The sequence below is a fragment of the Mycteria americana genome, chromosome 4 (assembly GCF_035582795.1).
Source record: "Mycteria americana isolate JAX WOST 10 ecotype Jacksonville Zoo and Gardens chromosome 4, USCA_MyAme_1.0, whole genome shotgun sequence".
In the NCBI taxonomy this organism is placed as follows: Eukaryota; Metazoa; Chordata; class Aves; order Ciconiiformes; family Ciconiidae; genus Mycteria; species Mycteria americana.
In genome coordinates this window covers 33,158,839-33,182,744 of record NC_134368.1, presented here as the reverse complement: position 1 = coordinate 33,182,744, position 23,906 = coordinate 33,158,839, and the positions used below count along the sequence as shown (strand labels likewise).

The 23,906-nt window shown below is 34.6% G+C and overlaps 1 protein-coding gene across 2 annotated transcripts in view; it reads left to right on the top strand.

Moving 5' to 3' along the window:
- Positions 1 to 23,906, top strand: part of SGCZ (sarcoglycan zeta) — a 230,977-nt gene that overhangs the window by 172,732 nt on the left and 34,339 nt on the right. The window contains exon 4 of one of the 2 annotated variants that reach the window (XM_075499214.1): positions 10,464 to 10,586. The exons of the other annotated variant lie outside the window; for it this stretch is intronic. Coding sequence (XP_075355329.1) covers positions 10,464 to 10,586 — 123 coding nt within the window. The remainder of the gene's footprint in view (positions 1 to 10,463; positions 10,587 to 23,906) is intronic. 2 annotated transcript variants of the gene reach the window in all.

Here is a 23,906-nt window from a genome sequence, read left to right as displayed (position 1 = left end):
GCAACTTTGGATTTTCATAAAACATGTAGTGGCCAAACAATGTAACAGTAACCTTATAGCGTAGCTCACCTAACAAAGACAGTGGAAACTTTACTACTGATTTTGTATGGAACTGTAATGCATAGACTGCTTCAATAAGCCTCAGCTTCCAAAAGGTATAGCTGATTACAAAGATCAGCTTTGTAAATTATTTCAGTTTTAAAAACCAATTGCATCACAGAAAGCTAAAAATTCCAAGGTTGAGGATAATGCTGAAACTTGGAAAATTCTCTTAGGATTTAGTACTATTTAGGTTGCATTCATCATGAGGAAGAAAAATTGATAAACTTTCTATTCCTATTCACACTTCGGAGTACTCCAAAATACATTACAGTTACAATTAATTCATTTGCATGAGCTGGACATTTGAGCTTAGTGAAAGCTAAGCTGATAAAGGCAGCTGTAAGAAGACTTTAACATAGTGTGGATATCCACTGATGTCACAAAGAAAGATTCCTGGACAATAGAGGAAAACACCCATAGGAAAGATAATGCAATAAGGCTGGTAATAAAAAATAATACTTATTTATTTATAATTTAATTTTCTTTATTATTTACTTTATATTTAAATATATTTCATTTAATAATTTAATTTTAAATTTAGCCATTTCTATGTATTGTTATTTATCTTAAATATATTTATATTATAAATTATTTATATAAGTTTATAATATATTTATAGTATTATGAGAAAAATCAGTTTGATAGGAAACTCATTGTACTCGCCACAAGCCTCAACTATCTAGCTCATGTTTGAATAAACTAAACTTAATGAGATTATAAATAGAGCAAAACATACAGTCTGAAGTCTTACACACACAACTGGGTGCCTGGCATATCTTCCTTTGGCTTGCTTAGCTTTCTTATCTAAGGACCCATATAAGTGATTAAGATACTACAGCTAAAGTTGCAACCCGTCAGCTGAGCTACAGGAGCAGACAATGCACATGCTTTTAACCATTACAGAAGCAAAATAAATGTGTTAACTTAAAGCTCAAGCAACCTTCAAGAAGCACATTTTGCTTTCATTCATCCATGTGTATTGCTCATAGCTGATGAAACCTGTGGACAGCTGTATCAGATCAGACCAAAGGTCTGTTTAGCCGTGTAATTTCTGAAAGTCTCCAGGAGAAAATACCATGTGATAGGCATAGTAGGTGGAAAAGCACAGGTTTGCTCTTGCGCAGTTATGGCCTCATAGAGAAGTAGCATGGAGAGTGCTGCCTGCTGCGACTTTTATACAACTTTCATATATATTTTCATATATATGAAAATGGGTTCCACCATCAAGATGCACCAAGAAGGCAGACTGAGGGAAGGATGTGTTCTATCCATTGCAAAGGTGACAGGCAATATTTTAGGTGTGTCTTTTCATGAAGTTCCTGGAAGTAAAATCTGCCTGGGAGGGAAGAATTTCCTGTGAGCTTCCATTTGACCAAGTCCTAAACCTGTAATATCACTAATCTTTTATGGATACCAGTGGGTCTGTAGATCACGAAGAAGGAAAAGCCATGCTACCACCATACCTGTTGTCTGATTCAGATGGTTCTACTTAATTTCTCTTATATTTCTCTTATATTTCTTCTTATATAATATTTCTCTTATATAAATGTGTGGCTTATCCCTATGCTAGTAATTTATGTTGATAGCTGGTAGTATTCACTGTGGTCTGATGTTAAAAAAGGTAACAAATATGTGCACTGCTTCTTCTAGCCTAGCACTTGCTCCAGTTTCCCTTGTCTGAGTAGGTAATCATTCAGACCAGGAAACCTCGAAGGTCAACCTCTCCTAAAAGTGGTAGCTTTCTGACATCTCTATAGCATGGCCATCAACTATTGACAGACCCAGCTAGGTTTTTTTTAACTGCTACTTTCAGCCTTTTTTGATATAATGAAGATGGTCCCTTCCTTTCCTCAGCAAATAGAACACAGAATATGTTCTGGGTGCTGTGAATGTTTGCTTGTGTAGATGTCTTGTTCTCAGCTGAAAGCTCTCTATTCAAATTCTTCAACGCTTCTGTTCAGCTGGTATGAGTCCTTCATTTGCATTATTGGATTTGCATTCACTGAAAATTTTCTGAGACCTCTGGTGGCCAAAATAATACAATATCTGAAATTCCTATTAATATTAACAAAATTTTATCTAGGTGTATATTTCACAAATATTGATTTTAGACCCAACTGGGGGTTGAATCTTTATTAAAAATGCTTTATCTCTTTTATCTCCAATCTCAGAAGCATCAACACATTCTCATAAAAGTAACTTTCTTTGTCATCCAAAAGTACCCTACATTTAATAATTGTTTAAATAACCCATTTTTCATTGAAGAATCAGAAGACAATACATTGAATTTCATTATGTTTTGCATTTACAAAGATCATAAATTTGTGGTAAGTCCCTTTGAATTCTAGGCTCTATATTTAATTTAAAGTGGTTGATTTCTTATCTATTTCTGTGTATGAGTTTGTTGTCTGCCAGGTGGACACGGAAGGTGATTTAGAAACCAGACACAACCACTAGTGTTCATCTACATCTGATATAAGCACACAAAATGTCTTTATCAACAGAAGAGAAAAAAAGTAACTTGTGTATTTAGTATTGTTGATAGTTACTATTCCTCATGCATCTTAGTTTCAACTTATGTTTCATTAAGTTGAGAATGAATGAAATGCATTGTAGATGGCTGGAAACAGACCAGAAGACAAAGCAAAGCAAACATTAGCTTCACCCCGTTTTTAACATTTGTTTTACTTTAATTGCTGTTGATAGGAGTGGGAGTGGAACACTTTCCTGCCAAGAAAGAAAGAACATGTGATCTTCTTAACATATAGTGTTAAAGTCCCAAACATATTTTGTGTGCTAAATGAGTAATGAAGAGTATTAGATATTCTTAAAAATCTAAAAACTAAGTCTGAAGTAATGTTTGGGTTGAAACTGTTGCAGTTAGGGAAATTATGGCTTTTAGTTTGTCCATCTTGTCTCCACGGTAATGACTTTCTACATCACTTCTTATGTTCACAAGTATCATACAAGCGTTATTACCTCTGTTATATCATTTTATGGAAAACTGGAGATTAACTTTGTGGAAAATACTTAGGAGAAAAACAGACCTCAAACCTGAATATCCTTACCCACAGCAAAAAACATGATACAGTGCCTTATAAAGCAAAATATGCCCAACCACAAAATTAGTTGAGAAGAGGTTCAGTCTGCTGGCCGGGGAAATCCAAACTGGCCAGCAAGCTGTAAGGACTGTACATGCTCTCCAAACAGTGAAAAACCCCACTATATGCTACCCAGGATGAGCAGCAATTTCCACAGCAATAAGCTTTGTAGTAATGCCAAAAAAACCCCCACCCAAACTACCTATGTACACTTATCATACAGAAAATTTGATCTCACCTCTTAAAAACAACGACCAACAGTTTAAACTTCTATCATGTGATTATGGTATTATAGAAATCAAGATTTTTACCTGATCAGTATTAAATCATATTTGGTGAATGGAGTGTTTACCCTTCCATCTTTAAAATTGTATCTTTACAATCATATCTAAAGCTTGGAAGACTGGTGGGTTCTTGGTAGTATTTATTATAATTCCAAGTAGTGGTTATAATTTGTTTTCCTGAATAATAATAAAGTAGTACAAGGCATCATTGACTTTAAAAAGCAAAATGTTAAAAGCATGCATTCTTCATGGTTGTTATTATGGTATTACTTAATAAGTAAGTCAAGCTAGACACTGTACAAATTCAAAGTAGACACAGTTCTTGTCTTGAAATTTCATCTCTATTAATGTTAATCTGGGTTACAACACTATAATTTTCTGTATCCATATTGCATGTACTGCCCAACATTTTCATTTAACACATCTTCACTATAGCTAAAATGAATAATTTTATGCTTTGTACCATTTTTAACATAGCTGGTTTAATGATAGTTTTGATGATGCAACTGCTGGGCAACAAGCATGTGTTATAAATCATCATTATATATGATGTATGGATGAATATGATATGTACATTTTTCATCTATGCATTTGTGCTGGTTTTGCCTGGGATAGGGTTAATTTTCTTCATAGTAGCTAGTATGAGGCTATGTTTTGGATTTGTGCTGAAAACAGTGTTGATAATACAGGGATGTTTTAGTTCCTGCTGAGCAGTGCTTACACAGAGTCAAGGCCTTTTCTGCTCCTCACCCCACCCCACCAGCGAGTAGGCTGGGGGTGCACGAGAAGTTGGGAGGGGGCACAGCTGGGACAGCTGACCCCAACTGACCAAAGGGATATTCCATCATACCATATGATGTCATACTCAGCACATAAAGCTGGGGGAAGAAGAAGGAAGGGGGGGACATTCAGAGTGATGGCGTTTGTCTTCCCAAGTAACTGTTACAAGCGATGGATCCCTGCTTTCCTGGAGATGGCTGAACACCTGCCTGCCCATGGGAAGGTGTGAATGAATTCCTTGTTTTGCTTTGCTTGTGTGTGTGGCTTTTGCTTTCCCTATTAAACTGTCTTTATCTCAACCCACGAGTTTTCTCACTTTTCCTCTTCTGATTCTCTCCCCCATTCTCCCACCAGCAGAGAGTGAGTGAGTGGCTGTGTGGTGCTTAGTTGCTGGCTGGGGTTAAAGCACGACAATACTTTAAATGAATGGAATTTCACATAAAGTTAATAATTTAATTCAGTATTATACAACTGAATTTACAAGTAAATAATTTTCCTGGACACAAGATGACAAGACATTTTGCCATGGACATCCCTTGATCCATATTAAAGCTATTAAGAAGCTGACTGCATCTCTAGTGTGAAGTAGGTTAGTAGTATATTATAAAGTAGCACAGCTAGAAAGCTTTTCAGATAGCCATGTATTTGGTAGAAATTACCTTTCCAAACAGAATTTTGAAGATAGATTTTCTTGCACATATCTGTGGACTGAAATATGCATTATTCAAGCAGATATGATTTGCTGAATATAAGCATAGAGGATAGTGTGATTGCTCTACAAGTTTGAGCTAAAAATTTCAAAATATTTGCTTTGTTCATGCATGATATTCTAAGAGGTGATTCTCTCATCATTTTTGTTAGTACTGCTATTAAAGATGCAGACATTTTATGAGGCGTGTGTTTGTAGAGTGTTTTTGGAACACAGCAATTTGCATTACAGCTAAGATAATACGCTAATACATTGCACATGCAACTGCTTACTCTTATTTCAACGGGGAAATGAAAATGTAATGAAACAGAATTCCATTTTGATAGCATTGATTACTCTGTAGGCAGGTTAACTTTTCACAACCATTTTCACAACATTTCCATCTGGTTCTATGTCAGAGAGACAAACTTAACATGTATCATATTTTGTTAGTAATCTCTCAAGTGGCTTGAATACACTAGCCACTGTTTCAGCAATAAGTGAGTAATACTAAGCGATGCACTGTTAAGTCCTGAGTGCAATATGCAGTAAAAGCTCATTTCTTTTAGCATAAAAAAGTAGAGTTATATCCTGTAATGATATTTTGGACTAGCTGAAATCTAGGTGTACTTTTATACAATGTGATGCTGAAAAAGCACAAATGTTAAGTATCTAAAATATATGCGTTTCTTTGTAGAAGCTCCAGATCATTGTTCTGCAAGTCGTTCTTCATGAAAAGCTATATTATCCTAAATACATCGCAAGATTTAAAAGGCAGTTATTGAAACATGGGCTGTCACTTGCAGTGATATATAATGAGTAAGAATGTGGCAGGTCTTTTTTCTCTTTGATTTCTCTCACATTTTCTGTTAATCCCTTGTCTTTACAGAACTAGCAACTTTCATGTGTGTAAATTAACATCATCACAGTACTTACAATGCCACTTACTTTTAGGTAGCTAAGCAATCATCAGCTCTTAAATAAAGATGAAACTAGCTAGTATTAAGTTACTTGTGATTATCCCTTGGTTTCCTGACCCGTTACTATGATTGCAGGACAAGGACAGGTCCAACCTTCCATCCTTCTTCAGCCTTGCTTTCCTGTCCCTGCAGGATGCTGCTGCTGTTGTCAGGCAGGCAGCACATTGTGGTGGACTCCTTGCTTTGCAACCCATCACTGTTAAAAAGCAAGTCTCCTGGGACCTGACAATAAACACTGGTTGTATTGTATTATTTTTTTTCTTATCAGTTGAGTGGAGTGCTTTGTTTTCCATACAAACATAGAATCACAGAATAGTTTGGGTTGGAAGGGACCTTTACAGGCCATCTAGTCCAACCCTCTGCAATGAGCAGGAACATCTTCAACTAGATGAGGTTGCTCAGAGCCCCGTCCAACCTGACCTTGAATGTTTCCAGGGATGGGGCATCTACCACCTCTCTGGGCAACCTGTTCCAGTGCCTCACCACCCTCATTGTAAAAACTTTCTTCCTTATATCTAGTCTGAATCTACCCTCTTTTAGTTTAAAACCATTACCCCTTGTCCTATCGCAACAGGCCCTGCTAAAAAGTTTGTCCCCTTTGTTATGTTCTCATTACCTGTCTCCATAAATGAGCATGGTATTTTTACAAACAGCTCTCCAGACAATGCTTCATGTAAAGCAGAATGTATGCAGTCTACCTGGCTTTGTTACCTGTTATATTATCTAGATGTAGGAGGGATTTTCAGCTTTTTGTCCTCAGGTTGTTTCCCTAAAACTTGACTGAAGTATGCTCTCTGACTGTTGAAGTGAGACTCAAGGGCTCTCCCTCCTTCTCCTTGCTGCAGTTTCCCTCCAAATGAAATGCAAGCACTCAGGCAGGGTGCTCAGAAGGCACACCAGTCCAGGTGATGCCACACCAGTCTGGCACGTGCAGAGGGACCAGATACTGAGCACCATGAATGCACTTACCAGTAGGAACTGTCTGCATTTTAGGGACTGGTCATACCCTTATGTCTTGTGCAACGTCTTTTCCTTCTGCAAAATGGGGGAAATAAGAATACCATGCTTCATATATAGTGGGGTTTAAAGTGTGTGATCTTCTTGATTATTGTGATAATCTATCAAGAGCTATGTTTGATAATATGAGTTTCACATAGAACATTATGGTAGTTGTTAAGCAACCTGAAAGCATGAGCTTATTGTTTTAAAATACAATTTATATTTCTTGTTAACTGAAATTTACTTCTGCAACAGAATTCTTACCTATGCTTTCCAATAATGATTCAAAATGCAGCCCTTGTGAAGTGTAATACATTCTATTCTAAGACCTACCTTAGAATAGAATGAAATTTAAAAAATTATTGAAAACTAGACTGTGCAGAAAAATAAATGTACAATTCCAGAAGGGCTTTGAGATTTTGAAATCAAAGTTGTGACTAAAACAGGAAAAATTATTGCTTCTGATTTTTCCTCAAACGAATATATTTTAAGTAATTTTTTATATGGCTTTCATAAATTTTGCATTAAATTAATGTCTTTTAATTGTATGCTTTTTAAATATTTCAAAATGAAGAACATTTCCAAACCAAAAGTAAACACTATTCCAAAAGTGTATCAAAATTGAATGTTTTGTTATTGTCAGAATTTTTTTCAATTCTGAAAAAAATTCCAAGAGAAGCAGTAAGAAAATATATATCAATGAATAAAAGCTAGACATTGTAAAAGGCTTATGTAAAATGTAAATGGTTTCTCTGTTTACCTAGTAAGGTTATTTCATTTTGAACCTTTCAGTGTACAATTTTATTAGGGCAACATAAACAACTTAGCAACAGGCCTGGTTTTTTCCCCTCCAGAGAACACAGTGGCAAAATATCAATGGTACACAGAGAGGGCACAGTTGTTCTTCCAACTATAATGAAATGGCTAAACAGCAGCATGCATTCTTATTTCAAATACGAAGCTACCACTTATTTTGTCATCAGTAATTTTAGCAACGACTTTGATGTTATCTCAGACGTCTTCCTTCAAACCACAAGGTTTCTAGAAGCACTTATATTCAACAAGAAAGCATTGATCTTTTTAGCCTCTACAAGACTTCCCATTCTGAACCATGAGAAGCATTCTACAATAAACATTTTTGTGCAGTGCTATCTAAAGAAGATTACACCTTGATTTTACTATTGTGAACAGTGTTTGCTCATGACTATCATATATAATTTTGAGCACTGAGTCATGGTTGTGTGTAAATTATCAGTGGATCATATAGTCTTCAAAAGTCACCTATAAAAGGTCATCTAAAATTTCTGCAAGTATTTTAAACCAGGCTATAATTTATTATATTTTCTCCCTCTTCTGAATTAATTAAATAGTAATATCATCTGTTTTATTACAGTTCTTACAGTAATCTCAGTTATGTAGTCATCCCAATTTCATAGAATAGCTGGATATAGTCAGCTACAGTATGATTTATTTTGCAATAGAATTGTTTTGCAAAACAACATATAAGCTTAACATATTTGCAAACTAAGAAGAAAAATTGAAAAAAACTGATAAATTGACCTTCTAATTTCTTCTTGTGTTTCTGCTACTAAACAGAAACCCAACAGTCTGTTGAACTCACCAGGGCCCTGATAATGCCTAGAGCTCACTGGGTTTCATAAAATAAGCATTCATATAACAAATAAATATAAATATGCATTTAACAGCTTTTTAAAAAGATATCTTTACCTGTGGCGGTGCAAAAGAATGAGTATCCTTCCCAACTGTATTGCTAGCATGCATCGCTAGCTAAATGCTAGGATTTTAAACAAATAATTCAGGTTATTTGCCCGGGGGCAACACTATCAGGGACACCACCACTGACCTTTGGAAAGTATTTAAGAGGAATGACTGAAGTCAGTAAGACAGCTATGTGTGAATATATATTGTGATTACATTTATCCTGATGGACAATTAGACTTTGTTATACCTTTTATTAATGAGCGTCCTGGAATGTTTGTGAGATGTAGCATTTATCCCATGGCTGACATTAGGTTATGTGAAATCTGTCCCTGTTTGTCTTTACAAAAATTTACAAATTTTTCAAAACAAAGTCAACAGCCTGATTATAACATTTAAAATAAAGATCAGTTGTACAGAGAGAGAGAGAAAATACCATTTTACACTTTTACAATAGAATAAACATGTCTAACTTCAAGAAAATGGGGCATCACAAGTATTTTTATAATTCCTTTTCATTCTCCTTTTATATTCATGAATTAAAAATAACCAGAAATTTTTCACAGTACAAATGTAAGTTTGTCTAAAAGTAAGAGGAATTGTTGTTTTGATTTTATAGCTGGTTCTGGAAATTAAGGGCTGCTATGGCAATTCCTCATCCAAAGTTAGTTATCACAGCTTTTATATTTCTTATTATGCATTTTGATAATGTGCATCTGCATATTAAACTGAAAACTTCTACATTATGGAAGCAGGTGTTTTTTACAAACCTATAAGCCAGATTGATAAACTGAAATGACATACATGGATTTCTTTGTCCGTAATGCCTTCTCCATAATTTTTACCCATATAGATTGATGGGTCATTCCAGTTGTACATTAGAAATCTAATTAGGGATGTATGAGAAAATTGTCAGATAATTATTCCCTGAAATCTTGCAATTTGCCTTACAGCTGGTTGTGCTATACGCAGTTCATTGCTTTTCAACACCATTTTCAGAACTCAAGTTTTGCTTTCAGTTATAAATAAAATAAAATAAAAATTTTCAGAAACAATTTAGCAGACAAAGCACAGAAGAATAAGGATAAAAGCTGTAAATTGAAAAGCATGGTAAATTTAACAGAGTTTTGGTATCTGTAAACCTTTTTTATTGCACTGTTAGATGCAGTTCCATAGGTCGGTCTGATTTCAGAATTATTTTAGGGTTTTGGAGCTTTGAGACATTTGGGAGTTTTGTTTCATAGAACATGAGATAAATTGTGATATCTCAGTTTGTCTTTTTTCTTGGTTTTGTTGGGTTTTTTGTTTTGTTATTCCGCTGTTCAAGTTTACAGTAGAACTGAATGAAAAATACCCTTTTCTGCTTTGTTGATTTGTTGGTCTTTATGAAATAGGCTCATATGTTATCTTTTTTTTCCATTGGCAAGAAACTGCAATTTAAGCTGGGCAAACCCCGGAAAGCTCTGTCTGAATTGGTGTTTCAAGATCTCAGTGTTTAAGTACATTCTAAATTCTTGTGTTGACTTCCACACATAACACTGAAATAGATGTTTTTCAGTTACTTTAAATTCTAGCCTGATATGCAATAGTGAAATAGTTACTCTGTAAATTAATTTAACAATATTTTATAATACAAATTACCTACCAGAATTACAGAAAGCCAAATATTTTATAAAAGCCTCATGTATTTGATATGTTTTGGATATTCTATTTATGCTGATGATTACTTTTATTCTTACTTTTATTCTTATGAGATATTTTATTCTCATCTAAAATATCTTAGATGAAACATTCACTTCCTTGATTTCAGGAGCTGATGCTGTGGAGGCCCAGTGTAAGAGATTTGAAGTGAGGGCAAGTGAAGGTGGAAAGGTATTGTTTTCTGCAGATGAAGATGAGATTGTCATTGGAGCTGACAGACTGAAAGTAACAGGTATGGTAATAATAAGGTTTCTAAATGGACGTAAACTCTTTTTTTTTTTTTAATAACCTTCGTAATAATTAATCTATCAGTCTTCTAAAAAATGTTCACCCACTGGAGAGGAAAAAGTCTTCTCTTCATCAGTGATTGCTTGACCAACCAAAAGATATTGCATAATCTAAAAATCAATTCTTCTAAAGGCAGATTTGAATTTAAACTCTGCAGGACGAACCATGGAAAAAAATCACACCTTACCACAGTGATTTGGCTTTTATATGTTACCATTAAGCATTGTTTTGTTGTACCTATGCCATTTGTTTAGGCAATGCCCCTTCATAATGATAAAAACTATTGTTATATACTATGACCTTTGTTTTTTCTATATACAAAGTATCAAGTCTAACTTCCATGTGAATTAAGGGTAAGTACTCTGCTTTACCTTAGGAGGCTCAGCTGAAGTGTAGTAAGTAGAAACCTTGTCTTGACTTGAACATTTGTTCAATAAAATACGAAAAATAATTCTCATTGGTATTTTACAGTCATTGGTACATATATATCAGTAACTCAGTTCATATTAGAAATGTGTTGGCTTATAAAAAAAAAAAAATTGGTTACCTAAGTTTGTTTTAGATAAATGCTTTAACTTTGCTTGATAAAATCTTATCTGAACTTAGGCTGGACTTGAGCTATCCGTTCATAATCTAGAATAAGATACAAAACCTGAACTGCTTCACCAGTCAGGGGTGTTTAGCTTTAGGTCAGTCTATCTCTGGGGATGCCTGCTTTACAGAGTTTGAAATCAACCTACTAGTTTGAAAGTTCAGTTGTGTAGAAGGTATAAGATGGTTCTGGTTTATGATGATTATGATAAGATATCCCTTTCTGGCCTGTAAAACTAAGGAATGCATTACTAGCAACTTTAAGCCTTTAAAAAAAAAATATTATGTAGTTTTACTTCTGTGTAATGCCAGATATAGCAGTAAAATAGATTTAGGAAGTCCAGAGTCGAGCTATGACTGAACTTTCTTCATAAGCCTCAAGGTTGTTACTTGCCAGTATATGCGGGATAACTTTTCTTCCCCTTTCATTCCTATCTGACCTCTATCTATCTTCTCTAGCCAAGCAATCTGTTTTAATACTGCCAAACCAAAAGAAAAGGCTTTTACAAGCAGGCAGTTTAGTGATGTTGCAGTATCCAATATAATACACTAAATTTTATCAGTTTACCAAATTTGGGGTTAGGAGAAGACGACATCAGTGTTTTGTTGAGTCAGCAGCAATTCTTCATAGATAGTAGTTGTACAAGAATTTTACCATAGTAAAACCTAAGACAGTAACTGAAATAACACAAGAAGAAAAAAAGAGAATCATGCTGAATCCTGCTAAGGTTCAAACTTGATCAGAATATTAAATACTGAAAAAGTTAATCTTAAATATACCATCAACACAGGAGATTTCAAAGCATCTATCATAAGTTAAAAAATAAAACATCTTACAAATCACACTGAGGATTAGAGTTCCTGCCAGTAAGAAATGTAATCATAAATTGTAGATGTCATGGTAATTTTTTTTTATCAGACTTCAAAAGCAAAGCACTGCTGAACTGTCTTTAACTTCAGAGTGACTTGAGTTCCCACAGCACCTGTTGACATCAGTGGTATAGAAAGCAGAACAACTAATAAAAATTTATTCAGTGATGCTTAGCGTGGGATATAAGATTGTTCCTTGTGAAAAGAACAGGATTTTCTCCTTAACTCTAGAAATACACCTGACTGTATGTGTAATTATATTAAGCTCCCCTGCCCAAATTAAAATAAAAGAAAAAAAAGTACAGGCTAGGAAAACCTAAGTTTATGCTGCTTTGATATATTCATCTGAGTTTCAGGGATTACTGTATACCTGTGGAGTCCTACCGGAGAATCTCACTACTAGAGTTGTTTGTACAAGTAATTGATTTTCCTTCTGTGGCTAAAATGAAAAATAAACAAGAGTTAGGATTGAAGTTTCAAATAAATTCTTTCATTGAACTAGAAAAATTATTTTAGGGTTAAAACAATAAAAACGTTGACTTTAATTACTTGCAAACACACACACACACAAAAGGAAAGATTTAGGCAGCATTTAAATATCACAAAGAAAATACGCACACTGGAGGATTTATCAGGTTCTAAGTGTTGTCATTTAGGTCATGAAGTTAAACACAAATTATGTTCCATGAAATAGCCTAATGTCCAACATTTCAGGCAGTTTCTTTAGAAAAAACTCTTAAGGTGTTTTGTAATGGTAATTTGAAAGAGTAATTCACTTTTAAAAATCACTTGAAAATTATTGTCTTTTTTTGTGTTTATTCAAAAGTAATTTAACAAATTTGGGATCATTCTTTCTAATCTCTGGATAGTCATCTTGTCTTGAAATCAGATTTCATTAGTAAACTATTTTATAATGAGGCTATAAAAGTCTAGTTTCAAAATCTTATGCTTTAAATCCCTAGGGCCCACTTCAGGGTAACCCTTCTGTCATCTTGTTAGAGAAGAAAAATATTATCCCACAGAATGAAAGGAAGAGTATTAGATTTCTAAACGAATGAGCATTTCTGAAAGGCTTGGACAGAATAACCTCATATCCCAATTTCTGTATCCCTAAAAGGCTTTTTGCAGCATGAGTACTAATCTGCAGCCAAATAATAAAGCTATAATGAGATATCTATGCTTTACTGTTGACTTCAGTCTAAAGCTGAAATTATTTAACATAGATTTCCAAATGGAGACTAAAAGTTGTACGATCCATGCAATCTCAAGAAAAGTATTTAGGAAAAAAAACCTCCCAAAGGGTAAAAAAAAAAATCTATCTTCATGGAAAACTAAAATTACAAAATCTTTCTTTCATATAGTAGCTGTTTGAATTCTGTCCAAAGATTGTGTGATACCTTTAAATTCTTCAGCAAACACATGAAAGGTGATGAGTCCCTGTGAGTTGCATCAATCAGACTGCATTACTCTATATGACATGATATGACTGATGAAATCTGGCAAGGCATCATAATGTCAAACATCAACCAGAAAATTTTTTTTTAGTGTATTTTACTCAAGCCTGTGTTTTGATAATCATGGTGCCTTGGGGTGAATATAGGAAAGGAGTTATGGAAGAACAGAGAAAACACAAAATGAATATAAAAAAGCAAAAACAAGCTGTGCTTATTTGGAGATGAAACTCTCACATGTAGTTACTTAAGTGTGGTACTACAATGAAAACCTGATTTTATTTTCTTGCTTAGCTAGGAATAGTGTCTCTTTGGAAACACTTCACTGTGAATAGGTCTAATAAATGATGCATTTTGGTAATTAATTTTCTAAAGCATGCCCATTTAATGGGCATTTATAAACCACTATGGCAATGTGGGATTTATTTTATATGATTTTTTCTCAATTCAGAGGAATGCTTTTGTAATACACAGCCTTAAAAAGCAATCTATCATAAGGTAGTATAAGAAATTCTTAATAAAAACTTGAAAGGTTGAGTTTACAGCTTCTCATTGCTTATTTTGTAGCATTTCTATTTGGAAATTTTTATATAGGTAGCCTATTCCAGGGAGAAAGGTATAGTAGAAACAGGCTAGTAATTCAGATATCAATATATTTCCCAGATAAGAAAAATATGGAGTCAGAAGTAGTACTTTTTGTTTTAGAGACATTGCAGCTATATATTTCCCTATTAAGAGTCTCTCACTTTAAAACTAGGTAGTTGGGTGATTTAATTTAGACTTCTTAGTCTTCCTTTCATTGTTACTTTTGCTTTTTCTTTTAACTGTGTTAGCTCTTTTCTAATTTATCATTCAAGGAAAGAAGAAAAAGGGCTCAACCTTTGCTTTGTTAGACAGAGCTGTTAGAATTGCAGTTGACTATTGCCCCTTTGCACAGTGATGCCTCCTACCACCAATTTAATGTATCATACAGCTTTATAGGGAGGGAAGGGAGAGGCCTGATGAAGTAAACATATTGCCAAAGAGCTCAGAAACAAGCAGGAATAAGGAGCTGAGCTGCTGGTGGGCTCACAGGTTCCTTTCTGCACATGGTTAATCCTTTCTCCATCCCTTACATTCACGCTGTCCCAATGAGTGAACAGCATCTATAGCATCGTCGAGTCTTCTTCGCTCCCTCTGCAGTTACAGAGCAAGAGTATCTGTTTGACTTTTACTTCTGTTATTTAAATCTTAATACAAAGTTTTCTGCCCTATGCTTTTGTTTCATATTTCTTTTAATTGTGATACGATCTCTCTAAGATATTCTTGTAGCAGAACTTGAAAACACTGTATTGGTCACACTTGGTGAGGGTACAAGCGTATATTGTGACTCAGCTTTATCCTGCCAGAGTACTTTTGAAGAAAGCCTATATACATTTTTCTGAGACACTGCTATGAAAGAAGGTTGTAATTCTTCCTATAAAAACTTTCACTGTATGTCTCTGTTAGTACAGTTTGTCTTCCTGTTTTTTCTTAAACCAAACTTGTAGTTAGCAGCTGTATGAGAAGTACTAAGCAAAGTGGATGTTGTCTAGTTATATTCTAAGCAAAACACCTACTTTTTTGGACAACATAACTGAGGGTTTTTTCTCCTCTGACTTCTGAGGTGGTTTGCTCAGTTAAGGCTAAAAGCACATTATCAGAAACTTTTTTTTTTCATTAAACTTAGAATGTTTTATCCAAATTATACAAACATTTTTCTTTTTTGAAAAGAGTATTTCTCTCTCTATGTTCTTTGAAGGAGAAGGGGCTGCACTTTAATTCTTGTATTGTCTCCTACACGTTCTTCTGATCTATATGCTTCATTCAGACTTGGCTATAGTGTTCTTTATTTAACCACGATTTTATCTCTGACCCTTCTTCCAAGACCCACAAAAACATTAGCGTAACACGATTTGTTACAGGTTTAGGTACCTTCTTCTAAATCAGTTGTACTTGCATGTGTGGCTTTTATATTAATCATGTTTAAAAAAAGGCAAGGCAAAAATGGATTTGCAAATTAAACCACATAGGTCTTCTATCAGAAGCCATTGTTGTTCTGCAGTCAAATCCAATTATGTTTTCTAGATGCAGCAAATAAGCAGTATCACTTTTCCTAAATAACCCAGTCTAGATTGTTTGGAAAATATTACTCACCTTTATGGAGAACTAATTTATTTTGTTTCCTATTACTTTCTTAACTGCTGGCTTATTTTCTTTCATCCCTTATTGCTGCATGTCTGAGTGGTATAATCTGTTTTAGCACAGGACCTGAAGTTCTTTCTGGATAAAACTGAATTTTGTTATAATTATAATTAATATCTTAACAGTAATATTTTTCCTCTAAAAATAAATAAGAAGCTAATTAAAAACTTATCAGTTAAAGTTTTACCAAGATTTTAGTAATAGTTCTATAGGGTTCAACTGCTTCCATAATTTATTGAAACACAAAACTTTTCAGATATATAGAGCTCTGTGTCTGCATTGTGTGCACTGACATAATTAGCTGAAGATCACTTTGTTTCCATATTTCAAACATAATACTAGATCTCATCGTGGGAATTGCAATTCTAATAAGGCTTGCACATGGCTGCTTGTAGGAGAAACAAAAAGAAGAGGCATAAAAGCTTTGTAGACTATTATGACCTTCTATGAGCCTTCTTCCTTGTCAAATAGCAAAGTTATGTAGAAAGATGGAAGTCAGAGAAGGATGGGAGATAGCATACTTCAGTTTTAATGGAAACTTCCTCAGATTAAGAGCAGGACATGTGTAAGTCAAATCTGCTTTGACACTAGAACAGTGTCAGAGAAAAATCTGTGAAGGGCTACAAGTATCTTTTTCATTATGCTAAAGTATATGCTTATAGTGGGTTCAGTATGGCTTCAATCAAAGCCATTTACTTCACTAGATGAAAGATGAGAACCTTGATGTATCAAGGAAACCTCAGAAGATACCTACATACTTATATTCTAATACTATCCAGAATTAACATGCAGAGGAGTGCATCAATACCTCAGTTTTGATTTTAACATTATGCTGTAGGACTGTGAGTCTGCAGGTAATTGAAATATAGAAAGGTCTTCCAGAGTAGTTAAAAGGAAATGAGAAAGTAGAAATACAGCTTATGGCTATAAAAAGGACATATGACAGAAATATGAGGAAATATATGTGAATTGCAAATTAGGTTGGAAAAGTAGAAATAAAATATTTATAACAAGTACTGATATGTAGAAAAATAAATGATTATTTGATGCATGTTGTTATTACAGTAGGCATATATCTAGTGCCTTCAGAGACTGAATAGGAATTTCAGTATGAATGGGAAAGAAGATCTTGGATTTGCCATGTTCAGTTGGTGGATTGTCAGTCAGGACAGATGGAGTTTGGAGAGTGAAGTGGCACAAGATGAAGGGAAGCACTTAATCATTTTAAGTTGGCTTATGCAGCCAAATTATGTGACCACAGTAAAACTACTGTATTTGATGTTGTAGTAAAAAGGTAAACCTTTAAGTAGATATATCGGGCTCTCAGTACCCTGAACACTGAATGAACCAAAATTCTGTTATCATCATCTGTCAGTAACAAAAATGCATTACATATATAGAATTTCTGTGTTTCCTCAGTAATGACTACACAATATGTACCCCAAAATGTACTGGATGAATAAGGTTTCTGATAAGCTTATTTAGATCCCAAGGAAGTACTTAATGTCCAGACTTGTCTCTATGAGAGCTCTGATTGAAAGATAGTATTATTGCAGGAGTCTAACCACTTGGCAACAGAGCAACCTGTCAGAACATTACTCTTGAGGTACAACTGTAGAGCTGATTACGAGCATATATATGTGAGCTCCGAGATGTCTATGAACTGGAAGTTTTATAGGCAGGCTAAAAGTGTTGAGACTAAATAAATACATTTCTTATCCAGGACATTGCACAAATAGATTTATATCTTCAAGTTAAGGGTAGAATGCATCCAGCCAGCTCAGATTACTATCAGTGTGTACTTACGTCAGCCAACAGGTGACTATGTAGATCACTGGACGGCTACATTGACCTAAGGATAATAACAGTTTGTTTGCAAAAAAAAGATTTTGATTTTTGGTACTTGAACAGAAACATGCCAAGGAACAGAATGATTGGTCTCAGGAATGTATCTAAAGAGAAAGAAGCCTTGATAAAAGAAGTTTTTCTGAGAAGGGAATAGACCCGAAAGCAGACAAATGTGTAAGCAGTTCTGCCAGCCCAGGAAAATATGTTCAATTTCTTACAGCCATTCCACTGAAAAATACTCAACAAGGCTGTTCTATAGACAGAGACATAGAAGGAGCCAGCATATAGTCAGGCAGGAGAAAGAAAAAGGAAGGAAAAAACCCCAGCAAAATGACACTCTTTGATGTTCAGGTAGAGGAAAATCATCCTCTACCTAGAGAGTCAACCTTTCTATAATCCATGCTTTCTGAATGCCTCTCCTTCCATATTCAACTTTTTTCTTCCTTTTTTCATGATAACAACAGTTATAAGAGAAGACAGATTTTAATCCTTTTCTCTTCTTCTGGGCTGTAATCTATTTAATTCTATTAAATAGGGCTTACGTTTTTGAGCTGATTCTGTACTTGTCTGAGCTGTTCCTTTGCAGAACACAGCCAGCAGCTTCCCAGAGTTAGAGAGACTATTTGCTCTGTTCTGGTACAGAGCAGTATTGATCCAGAAACTGATTCTAACTTCCAGATTGAATCTGGTTTTCAGGTTAAACCTTTGACACCAAGATTAAGTTATTGGGTATTTGTGACCAATGTAAGAATGAATATTTTTAGGCAAAACTGCCAATATCTGCATCATATTCCCAGTCATATTCCACATTCGCTGTTGAAGGACTGTGCAGTGTCCAGAGATGCAATTTAAAGTAGTTCTAGTTTTGAAGGGTCTGAATTGCATGATACCAGGCCAATCCACATGGCCTATGTAAGGGTCAAAGCCCAGTGGAAAATTGCCCCATTATTAGTAAGCTGAGATAACTCTTAAATCAAACCAAACCAGCTTGTTTGGAAAACACTCACTAAACATTCAGAAGGTTTTGATGCAGTAACTGGATATGAATTGGGTTCGGATTTTGTAGTAAAATTCTAACTCTTAAAACCTGAGCTAAGCCTGACAATCACATGCCCTCAGGCTTTGGTAGTTTTGAAAATGCACATTTAAATTACAGCAGTCAGACCTATCTCTATTTTTGAGATACAGCTACTCACAGGAGGGAAACGTGAATCATAAAGGAGCTCCAGCATTCCCATTTTCTTCTTTTGCCTTAGAGTACTTGCTTGTGATTTATTTCTGCCTGGAAACAAAACTCTATTGTTAGAGATAAGGGTCACGCTACAAAGCACTATAGGATTTAGGTTCAATGAAAAGAGTATTTGGCTCCAAATACTTGTCCTATGATGATGATACTACGGGCCAAAAATACCTCGCTTTGTCCTAGAACAGTATTCTCATTAGATGTTATAAGATGAGATGATTTGGTTTTCAATTTGTAAAGCCTTCAGAATAGGAGGAATACTATTACATTTTTAGGAAATATTGCAAGCATCTGGCTTTTCCCAAAAAATATACAGATGTACCTCTTACTGTGAGCCATTTAATACATGTCAGAACTGCATTTTGTTTTCTCTGAATCCCATCTGAAACTACTACAAAGTGGCTTTTTTATTTTTATCCAATCTTAAGGCAATTTTTTCACCCAACTTTCAGTACAAGCTAATGTATTTAGTAGCTGTAAACTTCACAGTAAGATTATACAATATGTCATGACATAGATCATACTTTCAAAACTTATGTGAATGAACGAGAAGATCTTGACTCTAAATTTAGGTAGAAAGTAGCAGAAAGAATACAGAAATCCTCACAGGGAGGTACTGTTTGAATCCAAGGCAGTCACAGTTTGAAAAAATCTTTACTCAGAGGAAAAGTTAGCAGATTTTCACCAGTAACACTTGGACTTCACTGTTATCTATAGATCTATTTATAAAGCAGGTATGCAGTCAAAGCTGTGGAAAACACAGATTCAAATCATTTCTGCTCTGCAATACGTCTCAAAGCTTTATTCATAATAGAGTCCTATAAGCTAGAAATAATTTCACCCACAGGAAGAAACTCCAGAAAAAATATTATATCACCCACAAAAATATGGCCTGCAGCCTTCAGCCTATGTTGTGAATTTAAATTCCTGTCCTCATTGTGGCTAATGACGAGTTTACATTTCACAGTGTCTGACAGCATTAAATTCAGCACACCAAGACACAAACATAATAAGCCATGATTTTGGCTCTAGAAAAATATCATCAATGTATATAGCCCTTTGTATTTGAATTAAAAGTATATAGCAATGTGGCTTTGCTCAAGGTTCAGAAAGTACAGAAGTGTGTATGTGTGTATGAAGATTAAGAAGCATAGATAGAAATGTATAAGAATTCAGAATGGGTAATGTAAATTCCAGAAGGAAGAGTGGCAAAACTCAACATATATTCTCTAAAAGAAATGAAATTATATGTGGTAAGAATCATCTCATAAAAAGAGAATAAATCAAAAAAACTCAATATCCAGGCAGAAATGGATGCATCTGAAGAATGTATAACTGCTCTGAGATTCAAAATGCAAATGGCTTTATACTTCATGGATACTGATGAAAAGGCAAAGAAACTATGTGGTAATGTTCACCACCAAACCAAAAATATTATACAGATGAAGCTTTTTATAAACAAGAAGAATCATCTAATGCACAGGTGCCTGGTGACAGGGTTTTGGAATGTTTGGGTGTCTCTTGTTTCTTTTAACTACAGAGACAGACATGTTAGGGGGAAAAAGGATCAAGATGCAGACTGTACAAAAGATTTATAGATTATAAGGATGACACAGTGTTGAAAAAGTAGTGTAAGGAGTGTTGCTGATCAGTGGGGAGGAACTGAGCGTGTGAAGGTGGAAGGAAATCTGAGAGAGGGCAACCACCATGTAATGAGAACATCCCCTCTTTGAAAGTTACAGGTAAAGACAACAGCATTCAATAAAATTTAATAAATTCAATAAAATTTGTTCTTTCTAACCTTAGGAGTAATGTCCTACTCTTTGCAGCTGTCACTATCATAGGCAGCAACACTTCTTATAAGTTTCTGCTTGTTTAAAAGAAGCCTTCTCTGTATTAATTTTATTTTAAATGTCACATATAGCTGTATTATTCACATAGAATTGTTTATTGTTTTAAATAATTTTAAATGCTTCATATTATTTATTATTGAATTTTAATACCTTATGACTAACTAATATTTTGGGCTTTTTTGAGCTTGTATTTATCAGAACAATCAGTCACTAAAGGAACCCTACCTCACACTTGAATTTATACCAGAAATTATAAAAAGTTTCTTTCCACAAAAAAAAAGTTTATTTTTATGGGAGAATCATTTAAAGTTGATAAATGTAATGTGCATATTATTTACTATTAATGTGCATATTATTTACTATGACCTTACAGAAACTATGAAATTAGTAGATTATATGCTTCTTATCCATCCTTGCCAGGCCTCACCAACTGGAACTAGTAGCCTGGAGCTTGAAATCAGTATAAGGTTTGCCTTTTAATTGTATAGGAGCAAGAATGAGCCCTGAATGAATAAACTAAATTGATGCTTAAATTCACCAAAGTTTTTTAAAAGCAGCTATGAATTATATGGATTGTTAAAATACGCATTTTTCTCACCCACGGTTTGTAATTTTAGTTGCCTCATTGGTTTGAGCACTTTTACATTTTTCAGAGCTACATTGCCCATCCTTTGGGTTTGAATTTGCAATGCCAATATCTAAGCATTCTGGTAGTAATCCTACAAGGCATTTAAATGTGTGCTTGAATTTTTGTCCTGCAAGTTGTACCACTGAAGCTAAAGCATTCCATGAGGAACTTTGCCAGACTGGAGTAATAAATATAGTTCTTAGGATCTTGGACCATGGCTGAGATTTTATTGAGTCGCTTGGTTTTCCTTCTGCACTAATTAGCATCCCCATTTATTAATTTATAAATAATTTAGCAAGAACCTCTTCCTATTTCTTATTTAAATTCCTTGGGGAAAATTTATCTTTTCACTTTCCTTCTCTGCTTTTCAATTAATCTACTTTCACTAGCATATACTTTATGCTTGATACATTTCTAAAAGTCATTCTCATTAGTTTCATTGACTGTCATTTCTAATTTTTATTATTTTTTCCATAAGTGTTAAATCTTTATTCTTTTTTTACATTATTATTTCATACTGTACAATTGTTCATAACAGTGTGCAATTAATATTATATATTTTTTCTTTGAGTGATCTCCTGTCAGGTTTTATTAACTATTTTCATTTTACTTGAGCTGAGGTACAGAGTTTGGGGATATTCCATTCCAAACCTATGCTAATCTAGGAATGCAGACTTTTTGGTTCCTGTTTGAATAAATGATGTGACAATCAAGTATACTGGTCCAAACTGCTTTGATGAGGTGGGCATTCGTAGGTATGATACCGAGCAAAGTTAGTGCCAAACTGCAGTGCTTTGAAACAAAGAGCAATATTACAAAATACTGTTGTTTCACAGGATTAATTCACAAAATGGCATTAGAACTATATGAACAGAAGAACACACAACAAATGTGGCTGGTTTTGATCATATCTTGGCAAACTAAAGCATCCATGGTTAACCACGTTGACATTCTAAAATAATATTATACAGCTACCCTTTCATCTTAGTGGAGAGAAAATTAAAGGAATTTGGTTTTGACCATAAGAAGGGACCATTCTCCTGTCCTTTATTTCCTTCTGTGTACAGTTCCTCTTTGCATAGTGTATTTCCCATACTTGTGTTTTAGAAGTTAGTTGCTTTTGGCATGTATTTTCAACTTCACTTTTAAGTAAGATTCTGTACAGTGAGGGGAAGATGAGAAAGCTGCATGAATAAGCACACTTCACTGCAAGAAGGGATAGGGTGAATGAGCTTAGCAAGGTAAAGCAACTAGAGACCTCTCCTCTCAGAAATCATCATACCTTAGTTGGTAGCCCACACTAAAACCTACATGTCAATGTTTCCTGGTGGTATATGTCACATTCATAGATAAACTGAAGTGAATATGCATACCATAAATTTTCTGTTTTCATATATGAAGAGCACTTGTATTGATCCTGTCAACACTAATATCAGTAATGGGTACAGTGGGATATGTTTATCTCGCCGTTCCTACTTAGAAAGCATTAGAATTCAGTTTTATGGTTCTTTAGCAAATATCTTGGTTTCCTTTGAAGCTATTAGGTAGCAGGTTTGTAAAACATTTGAAACATATTTTGTGAGCATGCTAGAAAAAGACTGCCAGAGCATAGATCTAAGCACGCAAAGCACACACACACACACACACACACACACACACACACACACACACACACACACACACACACACACACAATCATGCACACACAAATGCCTTTCAGTTCTTCCAGGCAGCCTTATTCCTTTACAAATGCCAAAATGTCATTTAGCTCAAGTGGAGACTTTGCCCTTAAGTCATCATCATTCTAAACCAATCTGATACATAAAGCGTGATAGAAGTGACAGCAAGTACTGTAGGTTACACCACTTACAGTGTAACTAGGAATAGTGCTTTTTCATGTCCTTTTTCTGCATCACTTGCTGCAAAGCAAGATGTTATGGTGGTCAAAGGTCTAGATACAGCAGCACATAAAGCTTTCAAAGTACCTGGATATCACGCTAAGACAGAAGATGTATCCAAGATCAACAAAGCAAAATACTGGCAGTTGCCAAAGGCTAGGTTCACTTGAAAATTTCCTTTCCTGTTTTATGGTGAAAGCATGAGGTGGGATTGGTAGTAGCATCTGAAAGTCTTTTCTCATTAAACATCAAAGGGAAATACCTTTTTTAAAAAGACTTATTTTCATGTCAAGCAAACCAGTTGTATTATTTTTGCTATTTTTATCTTAGCAGCATTACCAAATGATGGACTACTTTTTAAATCTGTTTTTACACTCTCAGTGTGGAACAGAGAAAACACAATAGATAAAGCATACTGTGCAGAAAGAGTATTTATCAACAAGCTTGTTTCATGTTTTAGCTGTCAGGACTGTTTTCAGGCTTTTTATAGTTGCAATTTTTTTTCTTCTCATTGTCATTCTTGGCCTTGCCTCCCTGGTTTATATTTAGATTTAGGATGAAAGCAAAAGACCAATTAGAGTTTCTGAATTTGAAGTGTTAATGAAAATACTCTTCTTTTTTTTTTCATGACAGCAAAACTAACAGTATTTCAAAACAAT